The 25,284-nt window shown below is 44.6% G+C and overlaps 1 protein-coding gene across 1 annotated transcript in view; it reads left to right on the forward strand.

Moving 5' to 3' along the window:
• The window catches only part of MAP2K6 (mitogen-activated protein kinase kinase 6), a 119,694-nt gene that overhangs the window by 86,786 nt on the left and 7,624 nt on the right, over positions 1 to 25,284 (forward strand). The window contains exons 5-12 of the mRNA XM_080826871.1: positions 956 to 1,075; positions 2,109 to 2,225; positions 2,903 to 2,954; positions 5,690 to 5,817; positions 6,722 to 6,799; positions 7,997 to 8,136; positions 16,565 to 16,610; positions 22,494 to 22,590. Coding sequence (XP_080682997.1) covers positions 956 to 1,075; positions 2,109 to 2,225; positions 2,903 to 2,954; positions 5,690 to 5,817; positions 6,722 to 6,799; positions 7,997 to 8,136; positions 16,565 to 16,610; positions 22,494 to 22,571 — 759 coding nt within the window. The 3' untranslated portion in view covers positions 22,572 to 22,590. The remainder of the gene's footprint in view (positions 1 to 955; positions 1,076 to 2,108; positions 2,226 to 2,902; positions 2,955 to 5,689; positions 5,818 to 6,721; positions 6,800 to 7,996; positions 8,137 to 16,564; positions 16,611 to 22,493; positions 22,591 to 25,284) is intronic.

Here is a 25,284-nt window from a genome sequence, read left to right on the forward strand (position 1 = left end):
GGAAAAGGGAGGGTAAAGTAAAGGCATCTTAGGTGACTCCGCATTGTTTTTGAGCTGGAAAAAGAAATTTGGAATCATTGCATATTTCTTGAGTACATGCTCAAGGGGCTTTGGGGACCCACCTTCTGTACACGAGTTCATGGATTTGGCCCATTGTTAGGGATGTGGATGGTAAGATGACTTGGACCCCTTTGTTTTTGGAGAATGGAGATATCTTTCCCTTGCCTTGTAGATTTTGCAATGTGTTCTTCTCCAGACTTTTTGCTAATTAGGTCAAAAATATGAGAGCCTATATATAGACTTTTAAAATATGATATTAATTAATCAATTAATTAATTATTATATATTTATTTAGTTATATTATATTTTTACTGTCATTTAATGACAAAATCATCTTTCTTTAAGACTACATTTGCTGGCGTGACAAGTGTCCTCCTCTCGGAAGCCCTGGGATAGGAATGAACAGTCTCTCCATTTCTGCTCGATTCCATCCATTTCCGAGAGCTCTGTCCATTCTTTTTTCGTTGCTACTTAGTCCAAGTATTCTTATTTCTTCCCAGAGAGGGGCTTTTAGATTTTTTTTTTGTGGGATCCCGAGTCAGCCACAAAGTTATGAATACTCTGGTCTCTGTACCGAACGGCCACAACACAATAGAGCAGGCTGTTTTTGTGACTTGGAAGGAAATACACTCGCCAACATTTGCCCACCTTCCGAAATATAGTATCAGTTGGCTTCTTAGCAGGGATTTTTTTAGGAAATCCACTGCAAGTCTTCCTTATTTCTCCTTTGGTACAAATCGCGAATCACTAGGGTGAATACTTGAAAGGTCGTTGCTAGAACTTGTGCTATGAGTTTTGTGGTATTTTGGGGATGGGACTCCTCAAGGTCCCTGCCTTATTAACGGACTCATCCTCAGGGCAGTAACCATCTGTCTTTCCATGCATTCCCGTTCAGCGGATCCGGGCCACAGTAAACAGCCAGGAGCAGAAGAGGTTACTGATGGATCTGGATATTTCCATGAGGACAGTGGACTGTCCTTTTACCGTCACCTTTTATGGCGCCCTCTTCCGGGAGGTAGGTGATCCTCAATTCAACCTCTGAGGAGAACAGAGACTTAAAAAGGAGTTTCTCTAATCCCGAAAGGCGATGCATCCTCCCGGCACTCTTTCTCATTGGACATGTCTTCTCTAGAGAGCTTTCTGCTCGGGCGGTGATGACATGCCTTGACGCAAAGTTGGCTTGAGATGACAGCCTTTCCAAGTGTGGGGAGCCCTTTTGAAGACACCGAGGCTCCCTTTCTCCTTTTTGTTTTGGTTTATTTTGGCATGGTTCTCTCTATCAATTGTCTGTAGACTAATTTAGGTAGATTACTTAAAATCTGAAATATTATGGTCTTGTGGCCACATGATAAGCTTCGTTAACCCTGTTTATGGACCCCCAGAGGCTTACAAGGATCTCTTTGCTTTACTCCTGCTTTCCCTTTCCCGTGATATGGATGCTTCGAACAGCTTTTGGATGAACTATTGCCAGTGTTCCAGGTGGGAGGTCAAACATGGAGTAGGCCTGTAGACCTAATCCCTAGAGGACGGGAACCATCAAGGCCCGGCTTTCTGGGAATCGGTTGCTTCTGACTATTGGTACTGATGTATTTATTTAAAATGTTTTTAAAAAATTTGAGTTGACACACAATGTCCCATTAGTTGCAGGGGGTACAACGTAGGGATTCCACTTCTCTTTGCATTATGGGTGCTCACCGCAAGTGTAGTGAATGCCTTCAGCGTACAACTCTATTATATCATTGACCATATTCCCTCTATGGTACCTTTTATTCTCGTAACTTCTTCATTCCATAGCTGGAGTGACCCTCAGTATGTAGACCCTCTCTTTATCAAGGAGTAGGGGATCCCATGCAGGCTCTGCTTGGCTGTCTGCTAGTTGGCTCTTGGGAAACGAACTTGCTTGTCTGTAAATTCCTTTGAGATCTTGAAGGGAAATTGTACATTTCCTCCAAAAACTCGGGATCAGTTCTTCGTGACATGTGTGAACTGTTTCCCCTTCTTTTCCTCTTCTGTCCTCTCTAACAATCTCTGAACCAATTCATCTCCAGGGTGATGTTTGGATCTGCATGGAGCTCATGGATACGTCGCTAGATAAATTCTACAAACAAGTGATTGATAAAGGCCAAACAATTCCAGAGGACATCTTAGGGAAAACAGCGGTTTCTGTGAGTACATCATGAACCCTACTGCAAGGCGCGTGTGAGAAGTCTAGACCCGATGTGTCTCTCATTCCCTACTGTAAGCATACCCTAGCGGGACTAGAGCTGCCCTCCAGCACGTGTCTGTTGGATGCAGGAGTGCCTCTGTGGACAAATAAATAAGTGCTTTCCTTTCTGGGCTCTGTGTAGAATATTCTACCACTGACTTGGTTTGGTAAACGCTCCATTAAAATACCTGTAGGCAGTGCCTTCCTTTGCTATGACCACATTCCTGGTGTCTACCTTCTGATCTTAGTTTCCTCTGATTTTCATGTGTAGATTTTTAAATGTTTTCTTAAGGCTAACAAGGCATAGAAAGAAGCTGAAGAAAAGGAAATGGAAAGAAAGATTGTCCTCTTAATGGCTGTTGAGACTCATGAGGGTGGAGAGAAAAAAAGTGCTGGAGGCCAAAAGAAACACCAGCTAGATGAGCGGGGCACCCTTTCTGCTGTGAGATCCGGTCCTGTCTGGTGGGTGGAGGCCAGTGAGTGTAGCTTCCTGTGTATTTTCCTGGAGAGGGCCCCCGCTGTTGGAGAAAATACCTCACCTGGTGATGTTAAGCGAGGGATAATAAACCTGAGTATACTTAACATTCAGTTTCTTTCCAGTCACGGAGAAAAATCTATGTTGTGTTTCTCCTGCAGATTGTAAAAGCGTTAGAGCACTTACACAGTAAGCTGTCTGTCATTCATCGAGGTAAGCGTGCAAGCAGCTGCTTTGGTTCTTCCTTTTATGACATCAATTTCTCTTACCCAGACTTTTCTTCCCCCATGCGTGGAAGTGGAAATGAGTCAGGCCATAGAACTGGAGGGTTTTCCTTCCCAGAGGAATAGCAGATCCTATAAGTAGCTGCTTTTTCTCTTGTCTGAGGACAGAAGAAGAGGACCGTCTTTTTATTGCACCTAAATTGAATATAAGACACGTGCTGCCAAGCACGGCTCTGGGATGACCCCACCGAGAATTTTAGGGAATGGGATCAAAATGCCTGTTGTATCGACTGTGGCCTAGCAGCCTCTTAGAAAAGCAGCTTCCTGGGTCCCCAGACCCCCAGAGTCTCTATCTTTAAAAAGATCCCCAGGGAATTTTTGTATGCCTGAAAGTGTGAGAAGTTCTGGTATAAAGTACTGCTTTTTCAGGCAGCAGGAGGCAGGATAAAATGAAAAAAAAAATTGATAGATTTATCTCTTCTTCCTTTACCCCCTCTGTTTTCCTCCCTATTGGCCTGTCATCTTTCCGTCCGTCCATCCATCCATCCATCATCCATCCGTATATCCGTTCTTCCATGTTAACATCCATCCATCCGTCCATCCATCCATCCATCTCTCCATCCATTTCTCACTTGTAATCATTTTCCCACCACTTATACATCACTATAATAGGTGCCTTGAGAGGGATATGAAAACAAAGCACATTCTTTTTTTTTTTTTTTTTAAGATTTTATTTATTTATTTGACAGAGATCTCAAGTAGGCAGAGAGGCAGGCAGAGAGAGAGAGGGAGGGAAGCAGGCTCCCCACCGAGCAGAGAGCCTGATGCGGGGCTTGATCCTAGGACCCTGGGGTCATGACCTGAGCTGAAGGCAGAGGCTTTAACCCACTGAGCCACCCAGGTGCCCCAACAAAACACATTCTTATTAAAATTCCATATAGGGGTTCTTGATGGGGAAATAAGACCAATGTATGACAAACACATGGAAAAAATCAACCACATTACCAAGGTGAAATGACCAAGAAGAGCTCTAGGTAGATTCTAAAGCAAGGAAATGATTAGCACTGGGTGACTATAGTCAAGGAAAACTTCTTGGAAGTTGCTCACTCAACCAAGTCTGAAGAAGAGTTAGTGGAAAGTGTGGATAGCTGGTGGGGTAGTGAGATTTGGTAATTCTCACGCTGTCTGAGTCAGCCTCAAAGTGATGTAGAATGTCCCACTCGAGTGCCTGTTATTACTGTTATTGCTGTTATTATCATCATTAATTGTTATTATTAGAAATTGGAAAAATAGGGAGGATGACGAGGAAGAGAAGAAAGTGGGAAAGAGGGGCGCCTGGGTGGCTCAGTGGGTTAAGCCTCTGCCTTCGGCTCAGGTCGTGATCTCAGGGTCCTGGGATCGAGCCCTGCATCGGGCTCTCTGTTCCGCGGGAAGCCTGCTTCCCCCCCTCTCTCTCTGCCTGTCTCTCTGCCTAGTTGTGATCTCTGTCTGTCAAATAAAAAAAATTTTAAAAAAAGAAAGTGGGAAAGAATCCAGGTGGGAAGAAGCATGTGGATTACCCACCCATGTGAAATTTAATTTTTCAGTATTTATTTCAAAATTTGGAAATATTTCATTTGTATTAAAAACATATACGTAAAGTATAAAAATAACATGATGTGCACGTCCACCATTCAGTTTAAGGGAAAACGTTATAAAGGATCCTTTTTAGTGTTTTTTGAGTAACTTACTCTGCTGATTCCGTGTCCTTGGTGAAAACCCTCCAGAGGAAAGAAGGTTAACTATAATAATTTTGAAGTCCGTTATCCAGAGATAACAGTGGTTCTCTATTTGGGGGCATGCTTTGTGGTCTGGAATCTCTGAATTCCTGATGAGTTCCGCTGTGTGACCTCTGACACACACCTCTTGCAGACACGTCCATGGAAACGCGTTTGCCTCAATCAGATTTGGTGGATGGTGGACTGTATTCTGCCTTATCGGTCCACAACGTGTTTACTCCCACCCTTAAACTGTGCAATAGGTCATGATGAGCTGGGCTTAAAAATATATATATATATTTTGTTGTCCTAAGAACACTTAAGATGAGACTTCTCGGGGCGCCTGGGTGGCTCAGTGGGCTAAGCCTCTGCCTTCGGCTCAGGTCCTGATCCCTGGGTCCTGGGATCGAGCCCCACATCGGGCTCTCTGCTCGGCAGGGAGCCTGCTTCCCTCTCTCTGCCTGCCTCTCTGCCTAGTTGTGATTCTCTCTCTCAGTCTCTCAAATTTATTTATCAAATAAATAAATAAATCTTTAAAAAAAAAAAAAGATGAGACTTCTCTCGTGGCAAATTTTAAGTGTGCAAGGCAGTATTACTCATCATAAGGTCCATGTAGTACAGCGGATTTCTAGAATGTATTCATTTTGTGTCATCGTGTCTGTGCCCAGGGAATGGGGCATTTGATTCAGTGATAATGTTTTAAGTTTGTACTACTCGTATGGGGCCAATGCAGATGATAAATAGAGGAGACAGCCCTTAATGATGGAGTCACAAATCTACAAGAAGGACGAGCCATGAAATAGGAAACCAAGTTGGAAGCAGTAAGATGGTGTCAGTGGGAATCAGGGAGGGCCCCAGAGGAAAGAGAAGGCGAGCGGGACATGGGGATGTCGGGCCCCCTGGTGGTGGACACAGGAATCTTCAGAGCAGGCTGGGATCACTGGCTCCTGGTTCTCTTTGCTTTCAGACGTCAAACCTTCCAACGTGCTGATCAACGCTCTTGGCCAAGTAAAGATGTGCGATTTTGGAATCAGTGGCTACCTTGTAGACTCTGTCGCCAAAACTATTGACGCAGGATGTAAACCGTACATGGCCGTAAGTACGGCAGTCGGGGGAGGCATCTGGGAACGCAGCTGCCCGCAAACCCCGCCAGGAAATAGGAAATGGATGGCCACAGAGGGAGGATGGAAATGTGCTTACGGTGCAAGAAATATCCTGCATCTTATTTTTTTTCTTAAGTCTTTTCTGTCTGAAATCCTTAGTCACTTGCTTCAAACATACTGTTTTTTTGAAATTTGAGTAAAAGAGGTCTATTACTTGAAAAAAAAAAAAAGAAACGTAAGTAATAGATACAGCCCACACAAATTTTTCACCTTGTGTCGCGGGGGAGTGTTACCCTGCTTGTTGGGGACAGAAGAATCAACAGAATTTAAATGACCCAAACAAGTCCATTAGGTTAATCCTGACGGATGCTCATGGCTGGAAAGATTTGCTGCTATTGGCAGAGACCTTGGGACCCCCTTTAACCTTAAGGGGCTTTTGTACACTGTTTTGAAATAGTTTTGCATTTGGGATTGAGAACCCTCCCACTGGTGTTGAGCAAGTCTCAGACAGTAGCCCGGTGACTCTTGCAGATTCTGACTATTGAGTTCTGGACTGTTGGTGTTCTTAACAAGGAAAATTCTAGACTGGCAAAGGAGCTTTGTGCTGTGTATCCTCTTTCTTCTGAAGGCAAAATTGAAATTAGTTTTTTTTTAAGTTAGTTTTGAGTCATGAGGGACTTTGATCCATTCTTGTCTCCAAGAAAAGACTCCTGTAGAATGAGGAAAGTCCCGTGGAGGCGTCAATATTTATTGTAGTGAGTGAGTCTTCTTGGCCTGGGAGGCTTATGTTAACAGGCTTAAAACAACTCACTTGGCAGCTGGTGACACCCCCGCCCCCGGAGACTTTACCAAGCTAAGATCGTCATCTCATTTGTCTTTTTCTGTCTCCTTTGCAGCCTGAAAGGATAAACCCAGAGCTCAATCAGAAGGGATACAGTGTGAAGTCTGACATTTGGAGTCTGGGCATCACAATGGTAACGTGTGATGATCATTCCGCACTGTGAGGTTCTGGGCAGGAAGCTGAAATGGGGTGGGTTTTATGAACAAAAGGCAAATGCCCTAATGGTGGGTCCTGAGTATCCTCTACTGTTGGACGGGGCAGGAGGTTTTGCGTGACGATTGTCTGCGGGATGGTGTAGTGGAAAGACTGCGCTAGGATTGGGTAAACCCAGGCTTTCTCTTATTCCCCCCTGTAACTGGGCGTGGGCCCTTGAGTAAACCAATGCAGTCACAAGGACTGTCTTATTATCCTCATCTGTAAAATGAACCCTGCCCATAGCTCCCGATAGTTTACCTTATGGTTTAAAATTCAGTTATTCTCATCTAGGCATAAAGTTGAAGCTACTCCAGGAATGCAAATGTGTGTGGACCCTGACCGAGCTGTGGTCCAGGACATAGGCTGTGTTTCCCAGAATATGGTTCTGGTAGACATCTGGCCGCTGCGGTCAGATAGAGCCAAAAGACATAGTTAACAAACAGGATAATTTCCTTAGGCACAATCCTACAGTTATCCTCTGCAACTTGGGTGATCATACATTTTCAGTGGATCACCGAGGTCTGGAATGACCCACTGCGGTCCTGGCTCCTTCCCAGGCATGGCAGCTGATTAAATCCCGTGGGTTATTTCACATCCCTACCCAGAATACACGTGATGATCTTGTAATGGCAAAGTGGCCTTACTCAGATCCAAAAAAAGATCAGTCATTTGGTCCCTGGGTTTTTTTTTTTTGTTGGTTTTTTTTTTGTTTTGTTTTGTTTTGTTTTTTCCCCCCATTCAAGAGAGTGGCCTGCAGATGGCAGCAGATACACAGCTCTGGAAAAACCTTAGGGTGCGACCAACTTTTCAGACTGAGCATTGGAACACCTGGTGACTTTACATCCCCGAAGTTGCCTACTGCTGGCTTATAATTTTATTAAGTGTCACGTGGCTTTTGGTGAGGACCCAGTTATAAATAGGCTTAATTGGCTGCCTCCAGGAAGATAAAAATCCCTGGCAGTAGGAATGGGGGAAACGTAGAGAACATATTGTTGGTTTATTTGTCCCCCAGTTTTACTTGAACTTCACCTCTGTGTTTGCCGCGGATTCTTCTGGAACAGCAGAGCACCCCAGGGGCCCTAAAGTGGTTCTGTCTCAGCGGTTGTCCTCTTGTTTTTTTTTTCCTCCCCTCTAGATCGAGTTGGCTATCCTTCGGTTTCCCTACGACTCTTGGGGAACTCCCTTCCAGCAGCTCAAACAGGTGGTAGAGGAGCCCTCGCCACAGCTCCCGGCGGACAAATTCTCGGAAGAGTTTGTTGACTTTACCTCACAGTGGTAAGAGAGCCTCCGCTGCCAAAAGCCAGTGTGAAGGAAGGAGAGGAGTTCTCATGAACTTCCCCCATTGGTCTTAATCCATTACACATGCATTCATTCCAGAAGCATTTATGGAGTGTGCCCTCGATGCCGGAGAGACAAAGGCGCCTTTATCCCAGTCCCTGCCCTCAGTGAACTGAGAGTCAAGTAGGGGAGTCTCTTCAGTCCGTGATGTTGGGACCATATGGCGATCCAGGGACGGAGCTATGCGCAGGGTATTTGGGGAATGCAGAGGAGAGGCATTAGGGTGGAGTTTCTGGGGGAGATACATTCTGTGCTGAAGACACTATGAGGTATTTTTCCAAGCAATCAGGGAAGCAAGGAAGGGAAAGATATTCCAAGCAGAAAAAAGATCATACTTCGTGTCACGGGAGTGAGAAACTCCTTTATGAGAGCTATAGGCTGTTTTGACATTGATGGGAACACGGAGACAACAGTTAGGGCAGGGGAGTAGGTAAGACGGTCTAGTGTTTTGTAGGCTGCCTCCTACACAACCCTTGTTAGCTGTGGGTACCCTTGCCCGTGAGGGGGCGATGGACAGTGCTGGGGGTCTGAGGAGGGAATCTAAGGAAAGTCGGAATAAAAAAATGGAAGGAGTCATGCTAACAGCGTAGACTTCGTTTTTGTGGAAATTGTCAGGGGAATTGAGGAAAGTAGGAGAGGGCATGCAAGGTGACCGTACTGCCTGGTATAACCCCATACTAAGGACCATTGCAAGTGTTCCTGGAAGAGGACACCACAAGGAAAGCACAAAATGACACTCGTTTACATGGGTGCCCAGCAGAAGCAGACAGGGTCAAGCCCTGCTGTCACGCCGGGAGGGGAGCCATCATGGCCGCCCCCTGCTGAGGAAATGGCTGGGCCTCTGAGGGCCATCGGACAGCACAGGTCCTCAAGGTTATCATTTCCTGGCCTCCCTGCTCTTTGGAAGAAGTGTTCTGAATGCAGCTTTTATGGGGAAACATGATGAGACAAAGCAACGGTCTGTTGTTTGTGAAACTAAGGCCTCTTAGAATTTTCGTTAGTGCTGGTCCCCGGGTCACCCCTGGTATTTTGCTCTGATGATGCATGAGGCTGGCCTACTGTGGGTTGTTTTTGTTTAATTTTTGGCCAAATGGCGAGAGAGAGGGGCTGGAGCCGTGGGCTGGAGTACAGTGCGTTGTCGGCGCCTCTGACGGGGCACTATTTCTGGGCTACTGAGGTGGGTCCTCCCTTCTGCTTTCCTTGGACAAATGTGCTGGATGGGGTAGGACACCGGTCCGGCTGAGATGGGCTCATGATTTTGCCTTCTGGATTCAAGAACTTGTTTTTATTGTGTATTTGTTTGTTTGGTTTTTTTTTTCCTTTTTCTCTTCTTTTTCCTTATCCTCAAGTGCTTAAAGGTCACAGAGGAAAAGGGGTGAGTCATCTTGGATAGTTCAGACCAGTAGTTCTCAAGAGGAGTGGTAAAGGGGAAGGATCTCATCTAGGGAAGTCTTGTCAGACTCTCTTCCCGGTAACCTTCCTCCTGCCTGCTCCCCTCTCCCCGGGATTCTGGCTGGGTACTTCGGGAAACTGGGTAAGAAGGAGGCTGGTGTGAAAAGCTTGAGAAAGTGCAGCTGCCTGTTGAGAATCACTAGTTTACTTCAGCTGTGGTCCACGCTGGCTGTTGGTTTGCAGACCTCGAGAGAACTTTCCAATTGTATTGTCGCTTAGGCCACACCCTCAGAATTCTGACGTCATGGATCTGGGGAGGGTCCCCAATATCAGTATTTTTCAAAGGTTTCCAAATCATTCTACTATGCAGCTGGGGCGAGAACCCCTGATTTTGCCCTGTGGTCTGTGGACCCGATATCAACGGCTTCCTTTTCAAAACCCGTTTTTCTTGTATAATTGGTTTTTGAAAAATGGTGCAGTTACTTTTTTTGTTCCCCAGCATATTTTCCCTCTTACTTAGAGTTTCTCCCAAAGATTCAGAGCATTAAAGCTTTTTAGGGATATTTAGAAAATGAAAACCTTGAGAAATAATGCTAATTTTAGCGTCTGCCCATATACACACGTGGACAATCCAGAACGACCTGTGCCCCTGCTGTGCCCTCCCAAACACTGCTGGCACCTGCAGCGACCTCCGAGGCCTCCCTGGTCCCCTCTCATCTGCGGTCAATTTTTGTCCCAGCTGCTGAGGTTCATTAATTTAAAAACTTTGAGCCGTAGATATTTTCTAGCTTTCCTGAAGCTGTTCCTTGCTATTAATTCTGTTTCATTTTACTCATATTCATGTCAGCCAGTCTGGCTTGCTTATGGGGTTTACCCCCCCCCCAAAATACACACACACACACACACACACACACACACACTCACACACTAATAGAAGCAAAACTCAAATCACCTAAACTTTGAAGTTTTACAAGAATAATTATTCAAACTTTCAGTGTATTTCCTGTAGAATCTGACATTTCAGAGTATCAATTGTAAAACAGCAAGTTGTTTTTGTTGGTGGGACAGTTGGAAAGAATAAGAGAAGCATTAATTCTGAATTTATCAGCATTCTTTTTTTTTTAGATTTTATTTATTTATTTGACAGAGAGAGAGAGAGATAGAGATCACAAGTAGGCAGAGCAGCAGGCAGAGAGAGGGGGAAGCAGGCTTCCCACCAAGCAGAGAGCCTGATGTGGGGCTCGATCCCAGGACCCTGAGATCATGACCTGAGCTGAAGGCAGAGGCTTAATCCACTGAGCCACCCAGGTGCCCCAATTTATCAGCATCCTTAATGATCCTCCCTTTTTTTTTTTTTTTTTTTAAGAATACAGGCTCTCCTCTTCCAGACAGCAGATCAATAATAGCTTTTTGCCTCCTGTAAAGTACCACTAGATATATTTTTGATACCCCCTTAGTATGAGCTCTGTTTTGAAGTCCACTGAGTTGGAAATGTCAAAGTCTTCAAAACCACAGTGCTGATTTTTTATTTATTTTTTATTTTTAATTTTTTAATTTTTTTTAAAAGATTTTATTTATTTATTTGACAGAGAGAGATCATAAGCAGGCAGAGAGAGAGGCAGAGAGAGAGGGGGAAGCAGGCTCTCTGCTGAGGAGAGAGCCCGTTGTATGACTCGATCCCAGGACTCTGAGATCATGACCTGAGCCGAAGGCAGAGGCTTTAACCCACTGAGCCACCCAGGCGCCCCAGTGCTGATTTTTTAAAAGGATTTTTGTGCTGGCTTATAGGTACACACCTGTGTCTAGGGGCAATGTCGTTATTTCGCTCATTTTATTCCTGACGGTTGTAAATTTGATCTGGAGCTGAGCGGATGGAAAGGATGTGAAAATGACTGAGAACACCCGCTTCTATTTCTTGATGGAGAAACGGATCTCTTTTATAGCTGTTCCTCCGTTTTCCCGTGTACACAGCCGGATTTGAGATACCTGTTCATGAGCGGATGCTTTTTGGAGGGATCCCATGTATTTTTCGTATTTCCATGGCATAGTCAGGCTCTGATCCTTCAAGATTTCTCAGAAAGCCCCTGTTTTCGTGGTTAAGTGGGGAAAGGGGAATACAGATTTGGAAAGTGAAAGGTGAATCCCAAATTTTGAGATAGATGCATCCGGGTGGTTTTATCTCCTACCTCTGTCTTTGGGCAGAGTGTGGAACTAGAAGAGAAAGGTGGCATTACCCACAGCCTTGGTCATCTGTCAGAACACTTGTGACCTTTCCGGGGAGGAGTGCTAACTAAGCGTTTGGTGACCCCCAGCCCCCCCTCCCCCCGCCCCACCCCAGTGCCGCTTCACACTGTACGGCCTCATCCAGGGAGTCCGTCTGGCTTTCGGTCTCCTCTGATCACTGCATGTGAGTTGACAGTAATCCCGGTGTGTTGGGGGAGTAGAAAGCACTAGCAGGCTATCACTCTCATACCCAAAGTTACCTCTAGAACCCGGAGCCCCAGCTGATGTGGTGGTGGTGTTTTTTTTAAAGATTTTATTTATTTATTTGGCAGAGAGAAACACAGCGAGAGAGGGAACACAAGCAGGGGGAGTGGGAGAGAGAGAAGCAGGGTTCACGCTGAGCAGGGAGCCCTATATGGAGCTCGATCCCAGGACCCTGGGATTATGACTTGAGCCAAAGGCAGACGCTTAATGACTGAGCCGCCCAGGAGCCCCTGATGTGTTCTTTTGTCCTAGCATCAGAGAGACATCATCCTGGGGCTGGGGGGTGCAGTAGGGGAGAGGGAGAATGGGGGCCGGAGGTAGGAGAGGAAAGAAAGTTGAGGCATTTATGCCTATGGACTTAAAGGAAAAACCAGTGATATTCTACCAATCCTTCCTTTCTGCGCTTATTTTGAAGTAGGACTATGGAATGACATTTCCTCCTCTTTTTTTTCCCCCCATACACATGGTTTTCTTATCCTAGGGGTTTTAAAGCATTCCTAGAGTAAGTGACGTTGTCCTTGAAGGCCTCGTTTTGGGATTCATAATTGAGAAGTCTCATAGAAAAGCCTTACATTCTAGTCCGACAGAGGGTGAACAAATGAGTATCTAAAAAGGAAAAAATGGAATTGTGGCGGGCTTATACTTCTCTCTAGAACCCCTTCCTGTAGGTTCGCAGGCTTGGTGACTGAAGGAAGTTTCTGGAAACCCAACTACAGAGTGCCCAAACAGCACGACTTCTTTTTTGCTTTTCCTTCAGGCTTATTTGAGAGGCTCAGTGCCCGGCTGACCAGCCTGATGGCATCTCGGAGTGTGTTGGACGCCGCCCCAGACGTTGAGACTGACTCAGAGGAACTAGCATAACACAGGCACAATCAAATACAGTTCTTGACTTGTTCAGGAAGAAAGAGTAAACAGAGGCACTGGCTATTTATTTAGCTTATGACAAATGTATGGTCTTGAGAGGCGTAATGTGTCTTTTTTTCTGTGGACGCACCAAATAGCCCTTCTTGGAAACCATCAGGGGGAATTCAAATAGGCAGAAATCCTCTGGTCAGCACAAACTCCAAGCTAGCAATTCTCAGGGCAGCGTGAAGCCGTTTTTTAGTGTCAGCTACGGTCAGGAGCGTGTGTTGTGGCATTTGGAAGAGGAATTAGAGCCCTTAGCTAATTGCACGCTTGAAAATGACAAGCCACTTGAAAATGCAAAAGTCTGACTCCAATCCAGAAAGAAATTGGTGTAGCTTTGAACGCCATGGTTGTTATTTTATCCTGAATTTCAAGCACTTCCTATCAAACGTGGAAAATTTGCTTTTCCCTCCCCACAACCTTAGCCTGAGTATTTTGCTATTCTTAGCCTACGTTTTGAAGTGTTCTCAATTTGAAAGATGGAGAGAATGGGGTTTATCAGTTATAGTAATTCAATAAGCAGCCTCAGATTGCTGTTGTAAGTATTTTCCATGAGTGTGCCTCAATAGTGCTTGTGGTACATTTTTGAGCCTTCTAATCAGAGGCCATAAGTGAAGAAAGCCTATCAGCTAGCGATCCATGAGGTTTCAGGAATCCGAAACATTTTCTTTTCTTTTGTGAAGATTTTATTTATTTATTTGACAGACAGAGATCACAAGTAGGCAGAGAGGCAGGCAGAGAGAGAGGGAGAAGCAAGCTCCCTGCTGAGCAGAGAGCCCTATGCGGGGCTTGATCCCAGGACCCTGGGATCATGACCCAAGCCGAAGGCAGAGGCTTAACCCACTGAGGTGCCCAGGCGCCCCCCAAAACATTTTCTGATGCATCAACTCAGGGTGCTTTCCCTACATTTTCTTTATACAGACTAAGAAAAAAAAACAGAAACAAAAAACAAAACCAAAAACCAAAAAAACGAACTCCAGATTCGAACTCCAGATTCCAGAAATTTTCTTAAGCTGTTCCAGAAGTGAAAAGAAAAGCTCTCCTGACTTTAAATGATCTCTCCTTAAAAAAAGGAAGTGCCTACATTCCTCAGCCTGATGAGACCAGTCAGTCTTCTTTCATTATTGACAAAATAGAAGTTCAAAAATCAGCAAACATCACAAAGATCTCTGGTTGGTAAAAGGCACCAGTGTTCTAACAGAAGCCTCTGTTCCTGTCATCCCCTCGGTTCGGTTGCTGACCAGGGGAAGCTAGTGATGGCGGGGTGGGTCATGGTCCTCAAGGAGAATGGGTGTTGGCAGAGTCCACGCTCTGGTCTGAGGACTCCCTAAGGTGCCCATCTAGGTCGAGACGCCTGAAATCAATCACGTGACTTGTGCGTGCGGATTTCAGGCGGCGTGTGTGTTTCTCATGATTGCCTCTAGCACGTTAAATCGTCCAGATCCTGGAGAAGACTTTCTGGGTTTTGACTGGCTTTGAGCATTAGCCGAAAACTCAGGGCTTTTGTCCCTTAGCCTGTTTGTTTTCCTCACTGCGGTCTGTGTGCAAGTCCGCAGGGCTCCTGGGATCACATTTCTTTGTGTCTGTTCCCTTCGAGGTGACCTAGCTCTTGAACTTAGAAAGAAAACTTCTGCTTGCCGGGGTTCAGGGAGAGAGAGCTGGTAGTGTTGGGAAGGTGTGCAAATGACGGACGAACCAGCCGGAGGTGCTTCTCTGTGAATTTCATTTCCGAGCAGGGCGTAGAAGGCAGCAAAGCAGAGGAATATCCTCGTCCACGTGGCCCACGGGGTTTGCAACGTCAGCATTCATGACTTTGGGGACTGGATCATTCTTTGGGGTGGGCAGCGGTGCTGTACCTTCTAGGCTATTTAGCCATATCCCGAGCCTCCCCTCCAACCCCGTGGAGATGCTGGTGGACGTCACCAGTTGTATCGACAACCCGAGATGCCTCCAGGCATTGCCACCTACCCCCCTGGAGGGCAGGATCACCTGCAGCCCAGCACCCCCAATAAAGCCCTACAGAATCTCAGGCCACAGATACGCGCGGAGTCCTACGTGGGACTTCCAAGGTCTCATTCGTTTCACTCAGGCACACCTTCCCATTATCAGTCTGACTTTGACAGTTGATAATTCCTCTTTCTAATTCGCTCTGATTTTTATCCTCAGTTGAGACGAAACTTTCTCTCATAGGTTGTCTGGTCACTGAGGTCACTAGGTCCTAGATCTGCCCTCAGTTCCAGGTTGAAAACTTCTCTCCTCACATCTCCTGTACCCTGTCTCAGGTTCCCTGGCCTCCACCCACAGCATTGCCTGGAATAAACTGGTAGGCTGCTTTAAGTTGTTTTGGTTCCAAAGCTTTCTCTCTCTCTCTTTTTTTTTTTCTTCATGTCGTTTTGTTTTATACCACACTTTCTCAAAACGTCTCACTCTCTTATGGCTCGTACCTTGACCCTCCCACCTTCCTCATTATTATTAGCCCATGATGGTGGAGCCAATCTCATGTCACACATACTAGGTCTCATCTGCTCCAAACGATCCATTGGCACAAATCCCAGCAACCCTAACGATCAGTCACATTTTGGTTTCTTCAACGCCAGGCTACGTTCCTTCCATCCATGTGGGGTTCAGTGGCGACAGTGGGCAGAGGGGTCTCTAGGTCTGCCTTGCAAACCACAGTTTTCAGAACCATCCTCCTCTCCATTCGGGGTTCCAACTCCCAATAAACCACTTGTTTTCTTTCTTTCCATTTTAAGGCCATGGGTGGATACAGGGGTGGGCTGAGGATAGAGGCGAGGGGCTGGTCTCTTCTTACTGATGTTTTGTTACTGTTGCCTTTAGTATCAAATGTCCTCGAAACACTTGTGTCTGCAGACAGTCCTGTATACAGAATGGGAGCCACTCGACAGTCAGGTGTGACCACAAAGGATTTCTAAGAAGAATCATTGCAAAGTCACTGAGTGTGCTTTCTCTTTCATTAGCCAGGAAGTTGTAAACAAGGAGCATTACTTTAGACATTTTAAGGGCGGGGGGCGGGGGGAATGTTGGTTCTCTCACAGGTGGGTTTGGTTAGGAATCTGTAAAAGCAGATTATACATTCAAGGGAACCAGAAGCAGGGAGAACCAGATATTGACGATTAGAAAGAGAGAACATGTAATATAAGAAACACCTGCCAGTTTCTTTGCCAGTGGGGGTAGAAGAAAAGCTGTTTTGAAGGAAAGTCTATATGTGTTTTGGAATATGATGGCTGTAGATCAGAAAAGTTAGTTTGTATATGATTGGCAAAGCTTCAAAAAGAAAGTACACACACACACACACACACACACACACACACACACACACACACGGACACAGACACAGACCCCCATTCTTCCTATGAAGATATACCTAGAGTGATTTAAAACACAATTTTATAAGTGTAACCAAAGAGGGGAGTCAGGATAGGACATTCATGTACTCAATACAGGTAAAAGCTGGTTCTGTTTAGTCTTCTGCAGATTCTGAAATCCTAGTCTCATGAAAACACATGTGAAAATGGTTCCTAGATTTTAATGTGTTTAATTTTTTTTTTTTTTCTTTAAGCTTGAAGAAGAATTCCAAAGAACGGCCAACGTATCCAGAACTTATGGTACGTATTGTTAGTGGTGTAAACCTGTCTAAACCAACGGCTAGTAAAGGTAAAGTGACTAAGACCTAAATTATAATCAAACAACCATATTAGAAGAGCTGGTTCATTGAGACATTGGTGACCCGAAGTGAATTCAAGCAAAAAAGAGTGTGCCCTAAATCCTCCTTTAGTGTGGCTGGGGGCAGGTCACCTTTCTTAGCAACTTTTTCCATGTTGGTAATCTTGTCATCATATAGACTAACTGATGCCTATAAAATGCCATTTTCAAGTTTGCAAGATATCAAGAGTCATTAATTACTAATATAAATGAGGGAAAACATGCTTTAAAGGGTTTCAGCAATGATGAAGACAAGTGCTATGCGGCTCATCGGATATTTCTCATAAAATATTCAAGATTTGCTGGATGAGTTGCTTTTTGGTGGGTGGAGGGAGGAAAGGGAGGAAAGACTGGTTTTCCCTTTTGGTTTTCACGTTAGTGAAAAAAGTAAGACCAAGCCTTGAATTATATCACGTCTGCTTTCACAGCTTACCATTTGTACTATCTGTGAAAAAAAAAAAAAAAAAGGAAATTAAAGGCCTCAGAGGAGTTTTTTTAAATAGTTTCTCTTAAATTGTGGTAACTGCGACTGTAAGGTAATTCCAAACGATTCTTTAGATAGATGGCAGGGGTGAAACTTGGAAACTTCATCGAGGTATATGTTAAACACACTTTGGGGGGAAAGATGATAAAATTCGGACTACTTACTAATTTGCATGAACCACCATTCCTTAGATTTGTTTCAGTTTTTAAGGTTTTAATTTTAGCAGGGGAAGGAATAGTTTTGTTCAAGTAGAGGGAAGAGTAAATATTGACATTTCTTCTTGGAACACAAGTATCCAGCAGGCATTAAATACTTGCTTTTGTCCCATGCCAGACAAACCGTGCTCAGTGTTTAAGACTGAGGGCAGGGGCTAGAAGTATAGGTTCCTGAGATCTTTTACCAAATGGTGTGGTGAGGTGGTTCTGACATGGGAGGAGTGTGTGTTATTTACTACCTACAAATACATAATTGGCCATTTATATATCTTCTTTGGAAAAATGTCTCTTGAGGTCCTTTACCCATTAAAATTTTTTTTGTTTTGTTATTGAATTATGAGTATTTAAAAAACATACTTTGGATATGAACCTCTTATCAGATCTGTGGTTTGCAAATATTTCCCCCCATTCTGTAGGTTAACATTTCATTTCACTGATCAGTTCTTTGGCAGTGTGGATGCTTTTTCGTTTGATGTAATCCCCCTTGATCTTTGCCAACAAGTACGTGAAAAGGGGCTCGTTGTCACTAGTCATCAGGGAAATACAAATCAAAACCACAATGAGATATCCCCTCACACCCGTCAGAATGGCCATCATCAAAGAGACGAGAGATAACAAGCGTTGGCATAGAGAATGAATGTAGAGGAAAGAAAACCCTTGTGCACTGTTGGTGGGAATGCAAATGGGTACAGACAATATGGAAAACAGTATGGCGGGGTTCCTCAAAAAAATTAAAAATAGAAATATATCATCCAGCCATCCCACTTCTGGGTTTATTTCTGAAGGAGATGGCATCACTATCGTAAGGGGATAATTTAGCTTGCATGTTCGTGGCAGCGTTATTTATAATATCCAAGAAGTAGAAACAATGGAAGTGTCCACCAGGGCATGAATGGATGAAGAAAATGTGGTACACACCTACACACACAATGGAATATTATTCAGCCATAAAAAAGAAAGCCTGCCTTTGGCGACAACATGGATAGAATGCGTGTAGCATGGCCTATAGTTAATAATACATCGCATACTTGAAAGTTGCTAGGAGAGTAGGTCTTAGAGGTTCTTATTACCAAGGAAGAATGGCAAGTGTGTGAGGTGAAGGATGTGTTAGCTTAACCGTATTGTGGTAATTATTTCATAACCTAGAAGTTTATCAAATAATCACGTATGCCTAAACTTGCGTAGTGTTATATGTCAATTATATAATCAATAAAGCTGGAGAAAAGAAAGGGAAGAGTACAGCCTGGAGATTTCAAGCCAGGAAGAGTCACAGAAAGCCGATTCATACAACAAGCGATGGTCACAGCCAGTCACATGGATTTTTGGTTCTGTTGGCGAAGCTTTGATTGAAGTCTCAACCATTATCCAATCGGGGGACAGTAAAGGAACACTGGAGAGAGATTTAGAATAGACAGGGTGGTCTCCTTTGGCTCCCATTGTCCCCTCTAAAAAGGCGTTCCCTGGGACTCAGCGTTTGTTGGCTGTGTTTGACCAAGACCACAGTTGAGTGAGAAAAGAAGATGAGTAATGTTTGAAAAAATCTCAGCGTACCACATGTTTGGGTTGAACATTTCTTGCTGAATGTGTGTGTGTATATATATATATATTTTTTTCCTCCCTGATTATATTTTTAATAGCCAATCAGGGGCCTTTTTAGTACTGGCTACCCTTTCTGGGTATGCTTATGCAACCCGGAGAGCATTTTAAAATTAATTTCACATAAAGTTCAACAGACATGGAGTGATTTCTGGGGTATCTCAGGACGCCTGTACTCCTATAGTAAACTTGCCTTGTTTGTCTCTATTTTCAGATAAAAGGGCATTTTCTATATATTTAGGGCTATTTAAAATGCAGAACATTTTTTTTTCCCCCCTTCCAAGTAACCTCTTATCAGAGGTTTCAATGGAGCACTCTTGAGGAAAAAAAAATGCCGAGTTTCCGCTTAGTATACATGAGCAGCTGATGTTGAATTCCACTTTCCAGTATGTTCTAAGGCTGTGGTCTTTTATGGTCAGCATATTAACGTTACAAAGTCATGTGCATTTCCCTCCCCCGCCCCCCCCCCCACTTCTTTTTACGACACTAGTCTGTGTGGTACTGGAAATGGACTTGCCTTCTAAGGCTATAACTCCTCTCTGCTTTCCTGTGAAATTGAGGTTTTTAAGTGGAAAATCTGAGTCCAGACGCTTTGACTTAAGCATTGGGAAAACACATGCTGAGAGACTATTGTTTAAACGGTAGGAGTTGGTGAAGAAAGGGAGAAAAAAAAATCCTTTTTCCAGGTGAAGGGCGGGATAATTCAGGCTCCAACCCAGACGTGTACCTCTTATAGAAATCTCAACTGCTTCCCCCTCCCCCGTCTCGGACTGAGGGGTGTATGTGATTTCACATCATCTCATTTGCTTGTTCTCCCAGACTCCCACTGGGGGACATGACTCAGTAGGATGTCTTCCTCTAGAGTGGGGACCAGCCAACTTTTTCTGTAAAGGGTTAGTAAATATTTTAGGCTTTGTGGGCTGCTATTTGACTCTGTTTGTGTGTGTGTGTGTGTGTGTGTGTGAGAGAGGGGGAGAGCAGCCATATTCAATACATAAACAGATGGTGTCCGAAAACCTTTATTTCACATATAGGGAGTGGGCTACCCTTGGCCCCCGGACCATTGATCGTTGACCCCTGTCCCAGATGATAACCACCAGAAATGATAATCAGGTGATGCAAGCGATTGTCCAGGGAGGTGACTGTGTTCTTCAAATATCCGGGAAGCTTTAGATTGACTCACAGCGTTAAGCAAGGCTGACTGTACCCCTAGAAAATCATAGTCTAAACGGGTGACGTGTTGTATAGAAGATACGGCGACCATTAGTGCTCGTGGCTTGCCCTGATGTGGCTGGTAGTGTGTTCTTGGATCTCTGTGTTTTCTCCAGGCACAACCGTTGGTAATGTCCTCCCTTCCTGTACCTGGTTCCTTTTCTGAGAAACCCAACCTAGGGATGAATCCACGGTGCCTCATTTGCTCGCCTCCCGGTTGCTGGCTTTGCTATTCTTAGGCCATTGCTTATAGAGGGGACTGGGTTCCCTCCCAACCTTTTACGGCCTCAAAACCCACACAAGAAAGCGAGTCACACTTTCCATTTTGACATGCCTGCCTGCTCTCCCCTCCCCCCGAGCCCTCCACCTCTCACAGCCGTTGCCCCGAGAAGAAAGTAAAAGATGCCTGCAGATTTTTGTCTTAAACACTTGAGGTCAGGTTATTTGATTCATTCACAGACTACGGATCCATGCACTGAGCTAGCAGCAAGAGCAGGACCTGGGCAGGGGGGTGGGGTGGGGAGGGGGGTTTGCGATGGGGCTGGGAGGCGTCGAAAGTAGTCCCTGAGACAATCTGAGGTTTGACATGTCCTGTTTAGATAGTAAAAATTTTAAGGACATTAAAAGATCACCAAATGTCAAGAGGATGTGGGAAAGCTAATGAGCATGGTGGTCAAGCCCTTGGTAAGTGTGCTGAGTAAGTGGTTAGTAATTAGAAGTAACACTGCTGTTTACTTGCACAGGGAGCTCAGGGCGAAGGTTCCTGCATCTTCCACAAATACGGTGGGCGTGAGGCTGTGAGCCAGCCCCCAACCTGTATCTTCCAGATGGGCGAGAGCAGAAAGCCTCTTTATCGTTTTTTGTTTTTTTTTTTTTTTTTGGAGTCACGATACTTAACCAGTGACCACCTACCTACATTTGGGTTTGACTCCTTTGTTCCTTTCCCATTTGCATTATTTGGAACTGGGTGGGCATGGAACTGGGTGGGCATCCAGTTCCCCACAGAGCTGACTCACGTCGCCCTGTGCTGTCAGGTTTAAAACAAATATAATTAGAAAACCTACAGCTAGGCAACACGGAGGTTATAAACTAACATCCCCAACGGCAGAGGGAAACGCAGTGAGTCATCTACGTGTCTGCAGGCAAAAACTTTCCCATTTAGCTGCTCAGCCTCGTCGCTGAAAATAATGCCACCAGACAGTGAGGGAGGTGGCCGTGACTGGCTGGCCGGAGGGGGCTACACGGCACTGGGTTCTGTCGGAAGGAATCGCCCTTTTTGGTTTGCGGGTTTGATTCTGTTTCCACTGTGAGCGCTGTGGTTCGTGAGCTGATGTCGATCCTTTTAATTAGAGGTGTGAGGTTCCAGGGTGACAGCCGGGAATTTACTGTGACAAAATTGAGCCTTTCGGGGAGGGTTGTACTGGTGCAGAGAAGAATGTTTCATTCTCTTCAGCACTGTTTTGGAATGTGTGGTCTCTTGGACCCACTATGCCTATGACTGCTAGCCCTGGTGTTTTTGTAAAGTTTGCTTAATCTGATCTGTGTGAATAGAGACCATTTCTTTCTTTCTTTCTTCTTTTTTTTTTTCTTTTGCTTTCCTTTTTTTTTTTTTTTTTTGCTTTTCAGTCTTTAATCTCCAAGTTGAATTTCTCTGCCCATACCTAGAGTTTGGCACTGGACCTTCTTTTCCAGATGGATCAACTCTTCATCAAGAGAGACATAAGTGGTGGCTGTCGATGTGGCTAGGACAGTGTTAAGTGCTTTAGTCCAAACCAGCTCGCCAGCATCAAGGGAAAACAATGCCTCGCCCATTTGCTGGGCTATGGAATGGGATTCTCATTCTACCATTCCATTTCCTGAGAAACTGATGTACATGAGTCTATGAGATTTCTCATTATTATATCAGTCTAAGATTACTTTGTAGGGGACAGGGTGATTGGTAGATCACCATTTGGGCTTTCTTTGCCCAAATCCTTAGTTTTCAGCATAGGTGGGATTTTTGTAGCCTAATTACAGGTTTATCTTGTAAAACAGTAGATTCTCTGTAGCAGAAGCAGATACCAGCCTGGGAGGGGTACAATAAAAGATAAAAGGTATCTTTAAAGGGTCCACATGACTAGACGTGTACTTGATTTGGGAAGAGGTAGCAAGCGTCCATTTTAAGTCCGAGAGGGGTCATTTGAATCTGCTTATTACCAAACACATCTGTGAAGTTGTGCGCATCTCCCATCTGGTCAGCGGCGAATATTAATACCGTGTGTTTTTCTTTTCTTTCCCAGCAACATCCGTTTTTCACCCTACACGAATCCAAAGCAACAGACGTGGCATCTTTTGTAAAACTGATTCTTGGAGACTAAAGTACCACGGACTCGCTCGGTCAGCCCTCCTGTGGTTTGGTGGGTTTACGGGACGAAGCAGGTTCACTAAAACACCAATAGAAACTCATCTTTGAGATAATTTAATCCTGCCTCTCAGAAGGTTTTTTTTTTTTTTTTCCTCCCCATTTTCTTTCTTTTTATTTTTCCCCCCTCCCAAGGGGGCTTGGAATCTCTAGCATAGAGTGGACTGTCTAGATGGATGAAATATGACAAAGGCTTAGGACTTAAAAAGGTGATTAAATATTTAATGAGGTGTCATATGAGTCCTTAAGCTTCTCCGACTTCTCTTGTTCTTTATGAAACGAATGCATTGGCCCTGGTCACAAGGTGCTACCATAGTGATGAAATTGTAAGTAGATCTGTAGTTTGTCCCACTTGTTATTTTAATATTTATGTTTCAACGCTTGGTTGCAAAGATTCCATTTTATGCAAGGAGTGGGATGCAAAAGGCAAGGTTGGGCTGGCAATATTTATAGGGCTTTTATTTTGTAAGTTCAGTCGTGTCTGTGGTCCAGAAGAAATTATTTAATAGGCATCTTTAAGAGTATTATAACAATATCAACAAGGAGTTCTTGTAACCCACCTGTTTTAGCTGTTGTGGCTGCTTGCCACGTCCTTGGATTTCTGCTCAACTCTGGGTCATAACCACAGTATTGCAGGTGAAGTGGCGAGGTAGCCCGGTCATACCCTTTTCCTAACTTTGGAAAACATAAAATCACTTTGATCACATCTCAGAGTCACGGATTGTGTTCTCTTGGCATTTGTGGTATTGACGGAATGGGATTCGTGATGTGGTTTTCTATCACCTATCTCTCCGTGTGTGTGTGTGTGTGTGTGTGTGTGTGTGTGTGTATCTGATAGGTCTTAAGCTCTGCCAAGTGGCTTCTGTGAACATCTCTATTTAGTAAGAAGGACGCGTGTCAATTCTGCGAGGAGCTGTCGTGTCAAACCACACAGAGAATCGGTGCCTTCTGCTTCTGCCCCTCCTTACGATGTATACGCCCCAGGGACTGACTCGGTAGCCATCCTTCACAAACCCTTTTTCTTCTTCTTTTTTTTTTTTTTCTTGTTCGATAAAGAAGCCTTACTACTAATGGGAGGGCTACAGTAGAAGACGGTGGAAGTTCTTTGAGAAGGTGAGGAGTTAATGGGGAGGGTTGAATTCGTGCCTTGAATGCGCTGCCGGATTTCCACAGCTTGACGTAAGGCCACATTCTTCTCCAGCAGCACACAGTAGGTCATTCTGCGGGAGGAGCTTTCTGGCTGGGGCCCTTGTGCGTCCCCGGCAGGTGGACAATGCAATGAAAGCCCCTTCTTGTGGCTACATAGGTCCCCGGGTTCTCTAATTTCCTTGAGGAAAGGGGAGTGAGGTGATACAGGGAGATACAGGGATCATAACAGGGAAAATAAAAAATACAGGGATAATAACCAGGAAACATCGCTTTTGGATATTGGGTTGATAAAAGGCTCTTCTTGGAGGACAAGGATGGAGAATTCTCATTAAAAAGGAAGAAGAGATTATTACTCTCTAAAAACCTCCCTTCTTCCCCTTTTAGATTTTGAAGTGCTGTTACTTATTTTTCTGTGTCTGCGTTTTCCCCTTTACTTGACCTCTGTCTCGCTCATAGCTGTTGCCCCGAGTGAGTATGGTACTTCCATACTCTTCTTTGTATCCAGTTCCAAGACATACCTGTCTCATCTGACGTGGTTTCATCTTCTTGAAAGCTACCTCTGTCCTCATCTTTTTCCAGCCAGAAATGTGTGTTATCCTCCTGATTAAGGCTGTTCACTTTCCTACCCACCTTCCTAAATCTAGCCGTTTCTCTCTTGGAGATGAAGAGACACGGAACAAAACAAAACACAATTGTATTCCTTCTTTCCTTCATCCACCTTATGAAAAAAATCAAGTAGTAGAAAAAAAAAATTGGAGGTCATTCCATGACAGTTTTTGGTGAAATACATAAAGGAAAACAACTTTCTGCTCTGAGTCAGGTAACTCTCACCTGCTGTTCAGTGCGGTTTCTGCTTAGAAATAGTCTTAACCAAGTGTGTTTGCCTGTGTGCACCTCTCCAGTGTGCGGGCCCTGGGCCTCAGCTTGCAAAACAATTACACAGAGGCGGCGGCGGAGTTTATCCGTGGTTCTGAGCCTCGCGCACACTCGTATCACTGGGAGCTGGTGGACACGTGCAGTGCCAAGGTTGGGGTTTCGATGGTCCAGGGTGGGGCCTGAGAATTGGTCTTTTTCACGCTTTCTTTGTGATTCTGATGCACAGCACGGTTGAGGACACTGGTTTAGTACCTCCAAAAGAGAGAACTCACCTACAATTTCTCTAGAACATTGGCAGAGAGGAACAAGAGCCTCGACGTCTTTCTGTGTCCTCATCAATGGGGACATCTTCGCCACTATCAGAGATGGCACAGGCCCGGAATACTGATTTGAAACTTGGGATACATTTTCCCCATAGAAATGATGGGCTCCGCGGTGATTAGCTGTCTTCTGTGCTAAAGTAGAATGACTTGATAGTCTTATGAGTCTAAATTCTAGAATGTGTTTTTTATTTTTTTGAGAACTGTTAGAAGTTCTAAACTAATTTTACAATGAAGATGGCGATGCACCAACCATATTTAAGTTGATGTACGTTGGAGGTCTCTTGCACATACACGCAGGTCCCTGGATCTTCTACCCTGACT

This window comes from Martes martes (assembly GCF_963455335.1).
Source record: "Martes martes genome assembly, chromosome: 16".
Taxonomy (NCBI): Eukaryota; Metazoa; Chordata; class Mammalia; order Carnivora; family Mustelidae; genus Martes; species Martes martes.